The sequence below is a fragment of the Poecilia reticulata genome, chromosome 2 (assembly GCF_904066995.2).
Source record: "Poecilia reticulata chromosome 2, P_reticulata-male-v2, whole genome shotgun sequence".
Lineage (NCBI taxonomy): Eukaryota > Metazoa > Chordata > Actinopteri > Cyprinodontiformes > Poeciliidae > Poecilia > Poecilia reticulata.
In genome coordinates, this window is record NC_088831.1 from 13,514,295 (window position 1) to 13,531,467 (window position 17,173).

General features: G+C 39.2%; 1 protein-coding gene across 2 annotated transcripts in view; it reads left to right on the forward strand.

Moving 5' to 3' along the window:
- Positions 1 to 10,964: 10,964 nt before the first annotated feature.
- LOC103457584 (aryl hydrocarbon receptor-like) overlaps positions 10,965 to 17,173 on the forward strand; it is a 42,455-nt gene continuing 36,246 nt past the window's right edge. Inside the window, exon 1 of one of the 2 annotated variants that reach the window (XM_081597909.1) lies at positions 10,965 to 11,441. In XM_081597909.1, coding sequence (XP_081454035.1) covers positions 11,383 to 11,441 — 59 coding nt within the window. In that variant the 5' untranslated portion in view covers positions 10,965 to 11,382. The remainder of the gene's footprint in view (positions 11,442 to 17,173) is intronic. The other variant, XM_081597903.1, reaches the window with a different exon arrangement.

Below are 17,173 nucleotides of genomic sequence, written 5' to 3' on the forward strand. Positions count from 1 at the left end.
CATTAGCAACCTGTGATCTTCTGGTGTGAAAACAATGCAGGTTAATTGTAGTTCTACTGGTTGTTACCTTTAGATAGAAATAGATTCTTGTCTGAATTTCTGTATTTTGCTTAGAACGTTCTTCCATCCACCTGCTGCCTCTTAGTCATGCAAAGAGCCTTTTTCTTCTGATGTTGTTTTTGTGGCGCAGCATGAACTCTTCTTTCTCCATTTTCTTGAAGGTGATTTGAGAAAACGAGGAGTGGCACAAAACGCTGCGCCAAAGCCGTTCATAGGAAATGATTTGAGAGCTCAGAAAGGAGATGTTTTCAAGAGGTGACTGGGTTTAAGCCGTCATCACATCCTTTAAAGTGTGTGTGTGTTGTTGGAAAGTAGGGATGCTAATCAGTCCCAGATGGCGAGCAGAATCCCATTCTGCCTGTGTGTGTGTGTTGTAGGGGTAAAAACAGTCTGGGCTGGCTCACTCCGTCCCAGGATCTGGAGATGGCGGGTGAAACTCACTCCCAGTGAATGTGAGGAGGGCCGAGGCGTTGCGTGAGAACGATCCTGTTTGCACCAGTGTGTACTTCGCTGACAGACCCGGCTGCCAAACAGTTCTGCTCTCAGACTCAAAGTGAGTCATGCCTTCGAGGTCAAACGGGACTAATTGCCGTGATGTACCCGAATGTTGTTTTTCTTTCAGCTTTGACACAGTAGCTAAAAGTTTAATGTGACGAGTCTGTTGTTTTTAACCAGGATGGGAAGACATCAGCAAAGAGTTTAAGGAACAACTGCTGCTGCCGTCAATCTGACAAAAGTTAAAAACCCTGAGAAGACCAGAAAAACTCTAAAAAAGACTGAAAAAGCTGCTTCTTAAGGAGAAAACCTCTTTAAATTTCCATCTAACAGCACTTATAACTGTTTATTTGATACATGTATCAATATTACATTATTTACCTTCTTTTCCCATTGAATAAATTAACAATTATACATTTAAAACCTGAGGAGTTTGATTTATTTTCAATCAGCATTAACAAATAAACCCACCAAACACAAAAGGTAAGCAACAAAAATATAAACAATGAGAAATATATGAATCTGAAGTATAACGATCTTATAATTCGACAGATTCTTTTGAAGCAGTTAGTGAAAAGATCAGATTTTTTGTGTTACATTTTCTTTAAGATGATCGGTTTTTGATCTGCTTCTGCTGTCTGTTAGCATGGATAGCATGTTAACATGAGCAGCATGCAGGCTGGAACAGACACTTTTTAAAAATAAAACTTAATCAAGAAAATGGTTCTTGATTAAGTAAAATACATACAGTACATTGACATGCTTTCTTTTACAGAACTATACATGCTAATCGTTAGCCACTCCAATGCTAACTTTATTTTAACAAAAGCTAGCATCGGCTAGCTTTTGGAGTGGCTAGTCTATCATTAATCAGATCAGTAGCTGGATAGAGGCGCAGCTGGTTGTGTCATTTTCTTAATTTTGTCCCTATTTGCTCTCCATACAAGATTACAATGAAATGGCTGACAAAGAAGACAGTTAAGGTGTTACAGTGGTCTAGTCCAAGGGTTTGCAACCTGTAGTTCTGGAAACAAATGTAGCTTCCACAACGGCTCCTAATAAATTTAATAAAGAATTAAAGTTTTTACATATAAACATAATAAATGGATGGTTGAGGGTAAGTAAATATTTATGCAGATTTATTTCTCATAATTAGGTTGGAAATTATGTGAGGTTTTATTTCATTTTTTCTTTTACATAATTTTCCACAAATATCAATATCCCACAGAAAAAAAATTATCCATCATTTTGTTGAAACTTTATATTCATATTTAAACAAATAAAATTGTGGTTATTTGTTGTGAAACATTTGTGGGTCTAATTAGTGTTTTATTTCGCTTCACTGAATTAAAAACATGCTTCTTGTATTATAAGGGTTGCTTACCTCTGGTCTAGTCAAAGTCCAGGCCTCTACATTAAGGAAGCTTTGCTTTAAAGAGGAGTGGTCCAGAAGTTTCTCCAGTAATTAGAGAAACAGAAACCTATTCCTGGAAGTTGTCGGCGGTTCTCAGTGAACTCAGTTGATCATGATTCATTTATAAAATGATCTAATATTTTCCCAGCTCTCTGGCTTCAGTGACGCCATCTTGTTTTTGACTACAGTGTTTAATCCGATGAGTCAGAAGTTATGAAAACCAAGACGGATTCACACCAAAACTCCCAAAACAACGACATGTTGGAAGCAGAACTTCCCAAAAACTAAAGTCACTGCGGTTCATTTGGTTCCTCCTGATGGGTTCAAGATTCATAACTTTCTGGAAATGTTTCCAGAAAATATGACTGAAACAATAAATTATGATTAATTGATTACTGAAATAATCATCAACTCATCAAATAATCAATAACTGGAGTTTACAGACTCATAAAAAGGACATTTGCTGAAAAGAAAAAGCACATTCTGAGCAGTAATGAAGCCAAAACTGTTCAAAAAATATTTACGTTTTGCATTTAAGGTTAAATATGTTCTACAAAAAACTGAAGTAGTAGAATAGTTGTTTCAAATTATATTTAAAAAATCTTTTATTAATCATTACTAGAACAGAAATGCTGAGCTTTTCACATGTAAGCCTACACGATAAATTTTGCTGAACAATAAATTGTCTCAGAAATTATTGCAATAAATAATAATATTGTTTTAAAGATTAATAAACTTTAATTTTGAAAAGACAACTTAAGCCTGGAACTGGAATAAAACAACCAAAAATAATAAATAAAATATGTTTTAATGTTTCCATAAACAACATTTTCCTTAAAAAATATTAATCATCAAAATGGAAATGATCAAACTCATTTAATTTATCATTCAGTTAATTGATTAATTGCTTATTGAGACAAGATTACTCACATGTTGATGTTAGAAGTTTTTATTTAGCTGTGTTGTTGCACTGCAGGCAATAAAATGCTTATTTGCATTTTTAATATTTCTAATCTTGTATAAAATTGCTTAAATGAAAAATCTGCAGAATTTGCCCATTACATAACCAGTAAGACCAGTAGGAACCAGAACAGCCCTGCAGTTTCTCTCTTTCATCTGAGCATCTTTGGTCTGTTCTCTCTAAACTCTGACGCTCGTCTGGTTTTGTTTCGAAATGGAAACAATGAAAACGCTGCGGCTCTGATGCAGGCGGGGGTTTGATATCCCAGGAATGAAGTGGGAGGATAAACTATGTAATATTCCCCATAAATGATTTATTTTTCGGTTTCTGGGTTTGATTGGGAAAGAAGAAGCTGAGATGTTTTCACACCAGGAGGAGATAAGATGGTTTGGTTTATCTCTGTCTGACTCTGAGCTGTGAATTTTCTCATATTTCTGTTTCCGGAATATCGTTCTCCGCATCAGGAATTCCAGAAGTGCATCAGAAACCAGGATCACCAAACAAAGATGTTTTCCCACAGAGCACAAGAACAGCTCTGCGCTGGTTGATGGAAACTTTCACGCTGACACATTTACTTCCAGCTGGGAGGCTGGTTCAGTTTGGTAACATTTTGATCCAGCAGCATCGGAACATTTCAAGCATCTGAGCTTTTCTGACTTATTTTGTCCCAAGAATCTCCAAACTGCAGTTTCTCCATCTATTTTATGACATGATTTATTTGTTTTTTTTATGCTCATTTTCTGTGTGGCACCCACAAATAATGACCTAAGTCGTGTTTTGCTGAATAAAAACTTTTTCAAAGTGGTGAAGAAGGATTTGGAGCTCAAGAAAGTTCTGGGTTTGAATCTCTTGGGGATTTTCTGTCATATCCTGGGATTATTTTGGTTGTGTTTCTATTATGCTAAACCCAGATCTCATTATTTATTGTATCTAACGTTCCTGTCTTTGCTGTTCCTCTCCTTCTCTCCCTCAGCCTGCCTGCCTGGTCTCCTCTCTCAGCTGCTCCCATTTCTCCCAGTTTTAAACTTTCATTAACTGGCTGATGAATCCAATTTCTCCCTGCTTCCCTTTTTGTTTCTTCTCACTTTTTGTAAGTTTGTTTAATTTTCATTGTACCAGTCTATGTCAGCTACTGGATTTCTTAGCTTAAACACTCTAAAGCAGGGGTGTCAAACTCCAGTCCTGAAGGGCTGCTGTCCTGCAGTTTTTAGATGTGCCACAGGTACAAAACACCTGAATCAAATGGCTTAAATACCTTCTTCTTGTATAGGTAAGTTCTCCAGAGCCTTGCTAATGACCTAATTGTTCTATTCAGGTGTGGTGCAGCAGAGGCACATCTAAAAGTTGCAGGACACCGGCCCTCCAGGACTGGAGTTTGACACCTGTGCTCTAAAGGATACATTAATCTATAGAACATCCACAAATAATAGTTTCAGTTTGAAAAAGCTTTTCTAAAATCAATTCAGAAGGAAGAATAACTTACATTTTCCAGGCAATATCAATATGATCACACATGATAAATGATTAGATTTATTATCAATTCCTGTAGATCATATTATGTTGTTTTTTAGTAAAGTCAAATGCAACATAAAATATCTGCTCTTGACCAAAAACATAGGGTTTTGGAGTGACCTAGTCAAAGTCTGAACTTTGATCAAGCAATATTTACTCAGGTTTTCTTTGTCAGACATTAAAATTCATTTGATCTGAAGCGTTTAAATGTGACATAAAAACAAGAATTATTGACTCTTCCTTAGCGATGAGTTTTCACAGAGTTTTATAAGTATTTTTATGTTTTTGCGGAGATGTTTGCTAAACTGTAAAACTCCTGCATCACTCCGCCAGTCGTTTACAATCTGCAAAAGATTAAAATTCTCATAGATATTGTCATACCATCAGTATCAGCTGCTGCGGCTGGAATCTGCTCATCAAATCCAGATGTTTTTACATGTTTCACAATAAAACGCACAACATGTTGACACAGACGTCTGCTAGCAGGAGGAATATGGTTCCATTGCTAACATGTAAAAGTTTTAGTCATAAATTATAAGCTATAATCCTATATAAATGTTGTGGCTTTAGTAGGATTTGTGTCCTGTTGTTATTTTTGTCAGATTATGCAAACAGTTTTATTCAAACTATCCTCTTTGATCAGGTGCGTAGCTATGAAATAGTGGAAGTAAGTAACAAGAATTTGCTAAATTAAAATCATATCCAGCCTGATTCATTGGATTTTTAAAAAAAAACTTGTCTGTGAAACGACATTCTGATCTTGTATTTGGAACGAAAACTTTCCGTTTTGGTGCAAATTCATCCTGAACTGAAGAGGAAGTGGTTCTGAGCCGAACAGTGGAAACCTGAAAGCTTCCCTCTCCATTTCAGAACCATTTGACTATCTTCTGATTTGGATTTGCATCCAACAGACTTCAAAGGCTCATCCAAATTCACATGCAACTGTTTTTTGTCTGATAACTCGAAAAGTTGAACAGCGGTTGCTCAGACCAGTACCTGCACAGAACATTGCGTCATAAACTGAACTGTAGCTTCAAGGCTAATAACCATCTGCCACCCAGTTAAGGGAAGCCAGAGGGGCCAAAAAGATGCAACTTTACTTCTCTTTGATGCATTATATACAGAAATATCTAACACATATATAAAGCATCATACAAGAAAAAGTGAAGGGGAAAAAAATCACAAATTTTCATATTCAACATCCTGCTGCCCAAAGATCCTCGAATGTTTCGTTTTATTTTAAAGCATCGACTGAAGAAACTACCCCCAGCTGAAGTTCGTTTACATATTCTGTCTGCATATTTCTGAGATGTGTGATAACGGAAAGTATTAGCCATATTGAACTAATAAAGATTTTGTGTCTTTTTTTAACCACATTTCAAGTTAATAACCGTCTTTCGCTAGTTTAGTAGCAGAGTTAATGCTAATGCCTGAGAGTGCCGATAAATGGTAAACCTCAGGTTTGGTTCACACCAAATGCAGAATAAATGCTAAAGTCAAACTTGCTAGCAAGTTAACATGTTAATTTGTAGGAATACATTTTAAAGGGTTTATTAGTTTTTTGGTTTCCATCTTGACAAACCAGATAGAAAAAATAAGTTAGACTTTAACGAAGTAAATTCTAATAATTTGTAGGTTTAACCCATTTATGTGTTTTTTGTCTAGTGTTAAGTTCCTAAATAATTCAAGAATAATTCATCCCTAAAGTTTGGTTCTTAAAAAGATTCCTTTGCCAGATGTTGGGATATTACAGACTCACAGTCTTTACTTTTGAACAATGTACATTTTTTAATTCTTGAACAAATCTCTAGTAAGTAATCCGTTTAGTTGAACTCTTCTTGTTTTTAGCAGTTTCCAAAAATATCCTAAAACTGATATAAACAACCTGCAACATGCAATTAATTGAGTTTTATTGTAGAAAATACGGAAAATGGGTACTTATTTCCTGACATTTCCTAATTTAATTTAAATGACCTTTGTAATAACATTAAGGCCAAAGTAGGAACTACATTTCCTATTTGTGTAAGAACATAAATAATGCTCTCTTTGTTTGTCGCTCAGGAATAAAGTCCAGTCCGACTTGAAACTGAACATCCAAACTCGGCAACATCTGCTGTTAATTTACCAACAGCATTTCTGAACCAGTGGATCAACCAGAGCTTCATCCTGCTGGGTTTTCTGTTCACCGGGACAGGACCAGGACCGGCCCGCTGCTTCAACAGACCACAACCCATAATCACATCCCGATTCACCAACTTTATTCCTAGAAGTTAATTTGAGACGCTGCGAGTCTGGAAAGTTGCTCCACATTTCCATCGTTTGTTTTATAAACCGAACACAAAGCAGCAGAGATGAGTTGGCAGTTCAGAAAAAACAAACTTTGGTTTAAAAAAATGTTTTATATGCCACCAGCCTGAGGTTTACTGTTAATATGGAGCAGATCTTCAGCTTTTTGCAGGCTGCATAAAAACAGCCGACGATATGTGAAAGTAAATTCAGTAAATGTGAAGCGGACCCAGGAGGGTTAATCGACTCTCCCACTTTAAAGCAATGGATTTTATTCAAGGTCAATGTTCTGTTCTTGAATTGAGTTATTTGACTTAAATTCCTTTGCATTCAAGCAGCTGGACGTCTACAACCAGGATCGTCCACTGCTGGCTATAAGGAAGTAGAGTTATTGGAAAAATTAACCAAAACGTACAGAAGGAACTCAGGAGGAAGAGGAATTATGGGTGTGAACAGCAGATTTTTGGATTCATAGAAACAGGCTGACTTGGAAATGCTGGGGAGGTGATTACTGGCTCCTCAAAGTCTAATCCATAGGATGAATGAATACAAAATGACTGATAGAAGAAGAAAAACTACAGCTAAACACGAATCAACAGTAAGAAAACATAACTGAAGATCAAAAACAAAGGCACAAATAACCATCAAGAAGAAGACCTTCTGGCCAAACAAACTCTCTAAAGCTGTTCCAGCCACTCAAACCAGATTGGATGCAGCTGAATAATCAACAATGACATTTTTCCTGGAATAACTGGATTACCTTTTCTTGAATTTGATGAGGATTGGCAAAAAGCCACTGATATGAAGCCTCACCAGCTTTACGTTGGAGATAATTAACAAGTTGTACCCAGACCTACTGGAGCTTTTACTGCCATGTAAATGCCACCTCTGCATGTTGCAATAAAATGCTGCGGTGGTCTGCGGTGGCACAGTGGAAAGTTAACATTTTGTGTGCTGCCAGTGTTTGAAATAGTGCAGTTTAGTCATGTATCTGAGTGGCTAATGATGGGAAACAAAGGCTGCTGGCTTCTCAGACAGCTCCGCTCTCCGTACAGTTAATCCCGGCAACAAGAAACAGGCAGATTCCCTAATCCAGGGACAAGCTCGGATCAGAGAAAAACCTCAGTCTCTCTGTCAGCCAAAGACTTTACTTATTCATTTAAGAATTTTTATTTGCTCTAATTACAGGAAAAGACTGTTTAAAAGCTTGAGCTGTCCAGATCAATCAGTTTTGTCAGGATGTGTGACCAGGGTTTCTTTCAGCGCAGCAGCAAAACTGAAACTGGAACGGTGAAAGTTACTTCTTCTTCGTTTGAAGAAATTTACGTTATTACTAAACAGATCTTTGAATCTTAAAGTTTCAGTTCCTGCTTAAAGTTTCCGTGTCAGCAGACTTGAGCCACCAGTGACCAGTGAAGCTCCTTTAAAGACATCAGCAATTCTCTGTGAACATTAAAAGACAGGTCTAAATATACAAGAAATGATGAACATATTCAGAAAAGTATTAACTTATTCATAATAATTTGACTGGACAATGGTGTGGTTGGTAGCACTGTTCTCCCCAGGTAAGAGAGAACCCAAATGTACCAAGTTGATTCTGTCTTGGTACTCTGGCTTCCCCAACAGTCCAAAAACATGAGCAGTAGGTTCTTTGGTCTCTCTACGTTGTGTTTGGTTGTTTATCTAGTTATGAACTGGCGACCTGTCCAGGGTGTATCCTGCCTCTCGTCCAGTGACTACTGAGGATAGCCATTAATCCTGACCCTTACAAGGGCAAGCAGCTACAGACTATCGATTTAGTTCAAATGTTGAAAACTAGAAAAGAGCAGTGTGCTATCAATAGCTTCTGTGGTTTGTGTAGGATATGCATCAATAGGCTCTGTGGTCGGGTTTAGACCAGAAGCGGTTTGGTAAAAACCAGCCACTCGTTCTACACTTCGCCTCAATTAGAGGGTCTGGACCCTTGGCTATTGAGAGATGATTGCTTCCTGAAGTCATGTATTTTGAAGTTTTAAACTTTACTCAATCGTTAATATTTGTCTGTGATGAATTAAGAACAGAGGAAACCTGGTGCCTTACCCAGAGAGCAGAATCCAGGAAACCCTCCTGGAGCCTTGGATGTCCTGGTGTCCTTATTGGGGAGCTCCTGCTCCCCTAACTGTGGATCCTTTGACCTGATTGGGCCAGCCTGAAGAAGTTAGAGGAAATACCCTCTGGATAGACCCACAACCTGCAGGGAAGGAGCTGGAGGAGGTTTCAACAACCAGGTCCTGACATGACTCTTCCTCCAGTTCAAGTTCTTCCTGGTTCCTGTCATCACCTCTGTTTTCACCTGCTTCATCGCTTCTCCCACCTGTTCCTTCTCTTTCTTTTCCTCTTTACCCTTGTAGTGTTTCTTTGATCCCCTGGTTAATGACTATATGTTTGTACCTTGCTTAGTCATTAATGTTATAGGGCCATCAACTCCCAAAGCACAAATTATCTCAAGGCTGTTTCTGTGTCAGCGCCTTTCATTGCATCTCTTCGTATTCTGTAGCGAAGCAGACATCACACCACAACGGTCTGCCACGGACTGCCTTTGGTTTCTGGATCAACAGCTGGCAGCTGTGCTTGGTCAGTCTGAGTCCACTGACTGGACGTTATCGCAGCTCTCTTCTCTCATCTTATTGATTTTTGCACATATTTGCCGTCTTTGTTTGCACAAGCTTTTCTGTCAGGACTGTTTGCATCATGATATGTGATCATTCTTCTTTTACAGTCTTGAATGCCTGCAACATGACACCACCTGAGTCATCACTACAGGGTGTCTTGAACTAAAAACAAGCAAAAACTACTTCACACATGTCAGATATGAGGACCAGTAAATACCAAGGTTCTTGTTTTTCACCCTGAGAGTCCCGAGATGTGAGTCTGTCTGCCTTTCGGTTTTGTAAATTTAGTCTTTGGCGTGCCGAAGCAGGTTTTTCTCCACAAAAACAGTGATATATCACACCAACTTTGGCTGCGTTGAATAAAAGGAACGTCACAGGAATCCTTCACATTTATAGCTTTGTAGAAGCCAGCGCACCTCAGTGTGACAGAGCGTAGGAGGATACAGTGAGTGACTGCCAAATGACCCAAACATTAAATAAATATGAGCAGGCACCTCGTGATTGCAAACCTCGAGCCAGCGCAGGAAGAGTTCAGCCACAGGGGAAGAAGTTCAGTCGTCACCTGCTGATTGTCCCGAGAAAGAATGACTCATTTACAGTAGTTGAAGCCAACTAGTTCTTTTTAAGGCATAAAGTCAAACTGATTGTAGAAAACTCCACACACCTCAGACAGTAAAGACTTCAGTAGCTGCATTAGACTAATTAATCTTTAAGAAGATTGTAATGTAAAAGATGTAGGGTAAAAAAAACTTTTGTTTGGAAACTGAATGCTCCCAATGCTAACTTGTAACAACCAATCAAAGCCAGGAAGCGGGCCTTAGCGCTGTCAATCATGCTCACCTTGCTCTCTGGTACAATGTAGCATCTCCCTGTCAGCAGAGCCTGTCGTGAATGCTAAGTCAAGGTAGCATGGCTACCGATGATGGCAAGTAAGTTACTTATCCACCAATAACACATGTAGCAACATGTTCACAAGGTTGATTGACAGCTCTAAGACCTTCCTCCTGGCTCTGACTGGTTGTTTTTGACCAGAGTGGTGCATTTCTTCAGATTGCAATAGCAGCCCAGGGAGAAAGACTTTTTCTCAGATTATCTGTTTCATATTATATACTATCACAACATGGTGATAGTTTTAACAAATATGTAAAAAACTATATATATATATATATATATATATATATATATATATATATATATATATATATATATATATATATATATATATATATATATATATATATACACACACACACACACACACACACACACACACACACACACACACACACAGCTGGCTTAAGTGTGGCTTAAGTGTGATAACAACCAAAAGTAAGAACGATTTGTACTACATATGAGCTGTAACTATTTATTTACATATCAAATAAGGTTATTATTATTATTATTATTATTATTATGAAAGTATAGATTTTCGAAGTTGAACAGTTGTCCAAGTGTGGTGGTTACAAGACTCTTCTTAAGGTCGTCCACGGAGCTTGCTCCTGTGTAGTCCCTGTGCGGCTGTGGTCGGTCTACCTTAAATATTTCAGCTCTGATGTTGCAGTGACACACATTACGCCGCTGCTCGGCTCCGTCAAATCACAACGGGGGCGCCGCCGCCGCAGTCAGAGCTCGTCTCTATGAAACCCTCCGAGGGAACCCCTTAAACTGATCAAAGTTTGGACTTTTTTTCGGATGGTACCGGAGTGGAAACGCTCGAACAACCCAAGCATGACAAGTTGGGACGTTTTGCTACCTCTTGAAATGTCTTCTTAGCGAGAAAAGTCCGGAAAAGTCTCCGTCGTCCGTAACAAACAATCCGAGCTGCACCAGGGTATTCGTGGCCGTCGAGTTTTCCCCCTTCTTTTTCGCTGTTATTATCGGTTTCATTTTGATTTTTTTCGGGGAATGTACCTTTTCCGAACCAGTCTATACGTGTTAAAGTGTTTTTAAAGTCGGGATAGCTCTACTTTTTTCTTATTTGGACTTTGTTGCGTTGCCTCACCATGTTGCCGAGCACGGCGCAGTACGCGATGAAGAAACGGAAGAAGCCGGTGCAGAAAACGTAAGTTGACAAAAGAAAAACTTCGCTAAATTGTTTTTTATTAACAACTGATTACGCTCTAATAATAGTCATTTAAGAATATTTTCCCAGCTTTTATGCCTTTTTGGGCTGCCAAGGAAATGAATCTGATTGTTTTAATAACAACATTGCTCTAAAATCTGTGTTTATATGATTTTGGATTTTCAAAACAAGAAGGTGCAGCTGTGTAAACACATCCAGACCAGTCAGTACATTGCAGCCTGTTTTTACAGAGTTATACAGCTGTAATAAACCTGGCTGTACCCTGTGTGTCGTGACATTGGGAAATATTCCAACCATCATTTTGATCCATTTATCTCCGCATGGCTGGGTTCCGCATTTTAGGGGGAAACCTTCTTGGTTTTTTTTAGTTATGAAAGCAAACATGTTTGTGTTTTTCTCTGGATTTCCCCTCTGAGGACTCTCTGAAGGGTCCTTGAGGCGAACCTTGAATATTTCAGGTGAGTTTTGTCCGAATTAAGTAACTGGATCTCTTTAACAACCAGACGCCCACATTCACATACATCTCCTTCCTCTGCTGCAGTATTGTCAACAGATTTTCTCATTGGGTTAATGTGAACTCTGTCGACCCTGTATTAATTTCAGTAAACCCATAAACACTTAAAGTAATCTTCTGTTGAATATAAGGAGCCATTATTGAAAACCAGTTGGTGGTGACCCTCTGTTTAGTTGTTGCTCTAACCTCTGGATTTGGATTTGCCTCCCATGCTGCTTCAATAAGCCAATATGGCCGCTGCTTCTCCTTATGTAAACAGATTTGACTTGTTTTTCTGCCAAACACACCACAGCCAGGTAACATGCCAGTGTCTGATATAAACCACGTCGGAGGAATCTGTACGATGTTTCCTGCTGTGTTTGTGTTTGGCCTGTTTGGTTGAAGCAGAAATGTGCTGTTGCTGCAAAACAAGCCCACATTATCACCTCTCCACCACCATGCTTCCCAGTTGGTTTGAGGTGGTTGTGTTGATATATTATGGCCTAGCATCTTTACTTTGGTACAGTGGTCAAAACGTAACCAAAGGGAAACTGGTGCAGCTTTGGATACATTGATTATTCAGTGCTTTAGTTTCTGTGCTTCTGCTCTAAAGTGTCTTAAGACGTTCTAGGTTTGCACCAGAAGGAATCAATTTGTTGCAGCATCTCAGAGATTTCTGAAAAATCTCAAACTGTTTCTCTGTTTGATTATTCGTTCGGAGAGGATTTAATTTTGCTTTTTTCAGGACAGCTAATCCAAATCTTTTATTTCTGATCCGTCTTTTTGGTTTGAATAATTTGGTTTTGATCTACAAGGATTTAAGTATAGTAAAATTATAAAAACACAAATGTTAGTGTGTAATGAACTCGCAGATTACAGTGGACCCTCAGCGAATAAATTAGACCTCGTAATTGCCTGCTTTTATAGTTCAAACAGCAAATATACACAACTTTGCATTAATACGCATCTTGGCGCTATCCCAGAAGCTAACATCTATGGTCTTCCTTACCTCTTGTAGCCAATCATCACCAAGAATATGAATGATGCTCCTGGATTATATAGTATGCTAGTAGCATTGAGTCTCTTAGAATATTTCAGAAAAAATTTGCAAATTTTGTGAATACTGAACCGCGAAGGGACGTAGGTCCACTGTAGTCAAATGTGGATCTGAAAATAACAAAACTAAGTCAACAAAATATTATAATAGTAATATTTTTAACCAGACGATGAATTAAATCAACCAAACTTTAATCCTTAAAGTTGATTTGCCGCCTTAAAGATAAAAAAAACCAAACACTTTCTTACATGAATTTGAACCCAGGCTGTTGTGTTGTGTTTTAATAAAAGGGAAATTGTGTATTTTTATTGCTAAGTATTCATCACTTTAAAGTTTTTCCCTATTAGTAAACAAAATGCTGCAAAGCAACATATCGTCGTCGGTAACCATGGTCCTAATCGGTCTGTATGAACCAAAATGAGGGATCGTTGTGCAGAAATAAAACCACATCAGCCTCTCAGAGTGTAATAAAAGTCATTTTTAGCCGTCCTCCAGCCGCTCCAGGCTGCTTTAACCCTTTTCTGTTTCCTTCTCTCTCATCGAACAAGTTTATAGTTCAACTTCTCAACAAAAGCAGAGCAAACGCGAGCCGCTCCGAACAGTCTGAGCGCAGATCTGTGGCAGAACCCCATCCAGAACCGCGGTTTCAGTGTGTGTGTGGCGCTACCTGCATTAATCATAATCAGGACGTGCAGCGAGAGCGCTCTCACGCAATGTTTCCACGAGGGAGGAGGGAGAGCAGGAGGATGGCGTAATCTGAGACTCGCTCACTATTTTTTCTCCTCCTCCTCTGACTGCCACAACATACTTTTTTTCCTGCCTTTCCTTATGTCTTTGTGTGTTTTGTTGAGGAGGGGAGGGGGGTGTTTTTTTCCTCCCTCCCTCGACTCAAATTAACATAGTTTTGTGTCACGCAAACGTTACATAAGTCTGCCATGTTCGGGGTTTTAGGAAAAGTGGCTCCCAGGGAGTTTATCTTTCTTTATTTGTAGGGAAATGGAGCTGGTTGGGCGAGTTCTGTGCTCACTCGCTCTAACTTGAGGGGAGAGCAGAAAAGTTTCCATTTGTGGTGATTTCTGTGCGAGTAAATACACCAGCATCATGAAGCAGAAAGGTGAAGCCTGGACAGACACCTGGATGCAGGGGGAGGCTCCAGATGTGGCAGACGGTGTGAAAGTTCATCCCTAACGTGTTGGAGGCTGAGGTCACGGCTCTACAGGCTGCTCGGCTTCCTCCCACACACTCATCACAGCAGCTGAATACTTCTGAGGTTGCTCATTCACTTCCTCTCTGACAGCGGACTTTTCTGTCCTTTACAGAGATGAAACGCTTGGTTTGTCATTTAGATCCACTCCAATCGATCTGGAGGAGAAAGAAGCTGCTGAAGTGTTTCTGCCATGATTTTAAACACGATAAGGTTGCATTAACCGCATTTATTGGTTGTGGTCACGTGTGTGTGTGTGTGTCTGTGTGTGTGTGTGTGTGAAGGCTTTCCACAAATTTTTAACTCTTTTTCTTTGAGCCTATTGTTGAGGTCGGACACTGATGTTGGATGAGCAGAGACTCTGGGACTTTCTGAATGCTGTGTGTGTGCAGGTAAAACAGAGGTGTGTGTGTGTGTGATGTTGGATGAGAAGGTCAGGCTGAGTTTGGAACAGGAAGAGGTTGTCGCTAGAAGAGGTCAAAGTTCGATAATACAAGTTTATATCGCTAATATGGGTAATAAATGGACAGTTTATACAAAGCAACAAGAGCAGGACATTGAATGAATTTGTTCACTTTACTGAGTTGAAAAGTTTGATGTTTCTTGAAGTTGCTTCGGCTACAGATGGGTTTCCATCCAGGTGTTTTCTCTGCAACACTTTAACGAGTGTGCTCTTTATGTCAAAGGTGAGATCAGTGATTCTGCTCCAGACGAGATTTTATTGGCTTGGAAAGACTCCAAAAGAGACTCTGGGACTTTCTGAATGCTGTGTGCGTGCAGGTAAAACAGAGGTGTGTGTGTGTGTTTGTTTCGGTTTTAGGGGATCCAGTGAGGTGAGAGCCCAGTACCTGTGCAGGTGTTTACATTGTTAGCTTAGCACATGATCCAGAATGGTTCTGATTGTTATGCGGATGTGTCATGTGACGTCTGTTGGTTTTTATTGTCTGTGAACAAATGTGGCTTACCCAGATCAACCACAGAGCTCAGCCACATTAAAATCAGCCTCTTTACTAATACGTATCATTCTGCAAACACATAGGAGACTCTGCAAAGCAACACAATTAGTCATAAAAACAGGATTCAGGTTGGAGGAGGAAGCAGGTTGTTTGCTTTTATTGCAGCACTTCTCTCAGATGATAAGGTCTGAAAACCTCTTGGTTTACATTTCTAATAAACGTCCTGAGCTGTCCCACTTTTGGCCGCCGATTGGAGCGGGTTCTTGTGCAGCCTGGCGGTCAGATGCTGGTGTTTGGTTTGGGTTTGTGGTGAGGTCACGCTGCAGTGAGTGTAACGTGTTAAGTGAAGGGACAGCTGCAGCAGACGCAGCGTCTCCCTCTGTCTCTCATGACTGACATGTGATGGAAATCAGGCCTTGAGCATTCTGACCAAACACAAGCAGAAAGGACTCTTTGTGTTTAAGAGCTGATGCTATAAAAAAGGAAGGATGTGTGGAGGATTTGAACAGAGATTTTAAAGACGCTTTGACCTTTTCTGAGTTCACTTTGCTTTTAAAGGAGCAGCCAGTAAAGCAGAAACTATTTGGATGCTTTTAGACTGAAAAACCAATAAATTCCTCACATTGTCTCCATGTTTTTCTGTAAAAAGATGCATTATATCATCAACAGACTGTTGGTGCGCGACTAAAGCCAATATGTGTGATTGTTGCTGTTATTTGTGATACTCTGAGTGTTGGGTTGCAGGTATTTTATTGGCTCAGGTGTCGTGTTTCTGATATGAGCTCAAATGATCCTCCTGTTGTTTCTGGATCACAACTGCAGCAGAGAACACCGTGTTTAGTTTCTATTGTTCTGAAAAGGTGCTGCTGCCCCGTCACGGACAAAGTGCCTTTGTGAAAGCGCAGGAGAGAGTTTCTTCAAGTCTAAAACACACTCGCACACACACTCCCGTATAATGCAAAGCGTTTTCTTCAGCTCACACGCCCCTTCCAGGACAGATCTGCTCGATAAGACGAAGAGCAACAACACTGGCTGCTCATTGTTCTTACAGGGAACGCCGTCAGGAATGCAGCGATAGTCATCTCGCTTTGATTTCAGATATGTCGTGCACCACAGTTTTATTTGAAACAGATGTCTTATTAACAAGACAGGAAAGGACACTTTTTAGACATTTATTTTACACAAATACACATTTTAGTGCTGCGCATTAAACAGTGTGTGTGACACATTGTGATTTATCTATTCTGGAGGAGAAATGTTGAGTTAAAGACCTAACAAACCGGTAACTGTGTGGTAGATGACAGCTAGTGACAAAAACACTCCATTTCTGCTCAGGTTCTGACCAACATTGTCACTCAACATCCCTATTTCCTCAGAGTAGGTTTAAGAAAGCAACAGTGGATGGCAGCAGCTGAAAGTCTCACATTTTATCAGTCATAAATATTTTGTGCTTGTAAATCAGACGATGCCTTTGTGAATGGAGTTTTGTGACCTTGTAAATTAAATGGCGGAGGATTTTATCTTTTCATAGATAAGAATTTGTGTGTAATCAAGATTTGTATTTGTGAAATTTTTTTCTTGTAGATTTTTATAGATGCAAAGTAATAAATTACATATAAACATTTGATATGAAAGTTCTGTTTTGTAAAGAAAGCAACCTGTTTTCAGTTTGCAGCATCGGCCCGGCTTGGTTTGTGGTTTTTCATTGTTCATATATTATACTGCTTGTTTTATTTCATAAAGTTTTACCTCCCAAAGCGCTGCGTCACTCTAAAAGAAAACATTTTAAATTCTACTCTGCTTTAGAAAACAACTGAAGGCCCGTCTGGGACTGATTTATGTTAATGTTGTCAGGATTTGTGGGTTTTCTGGCACTAAAATCTGAAATATGTCTTTAACGTTCACACACATTGGTCTGGGCTCACTGGGCTCCTGGTTTTTCATGTTATTTTGAAAAATACTGGCTTGAGACATACCAGTATAACAATATCCAACTCACTG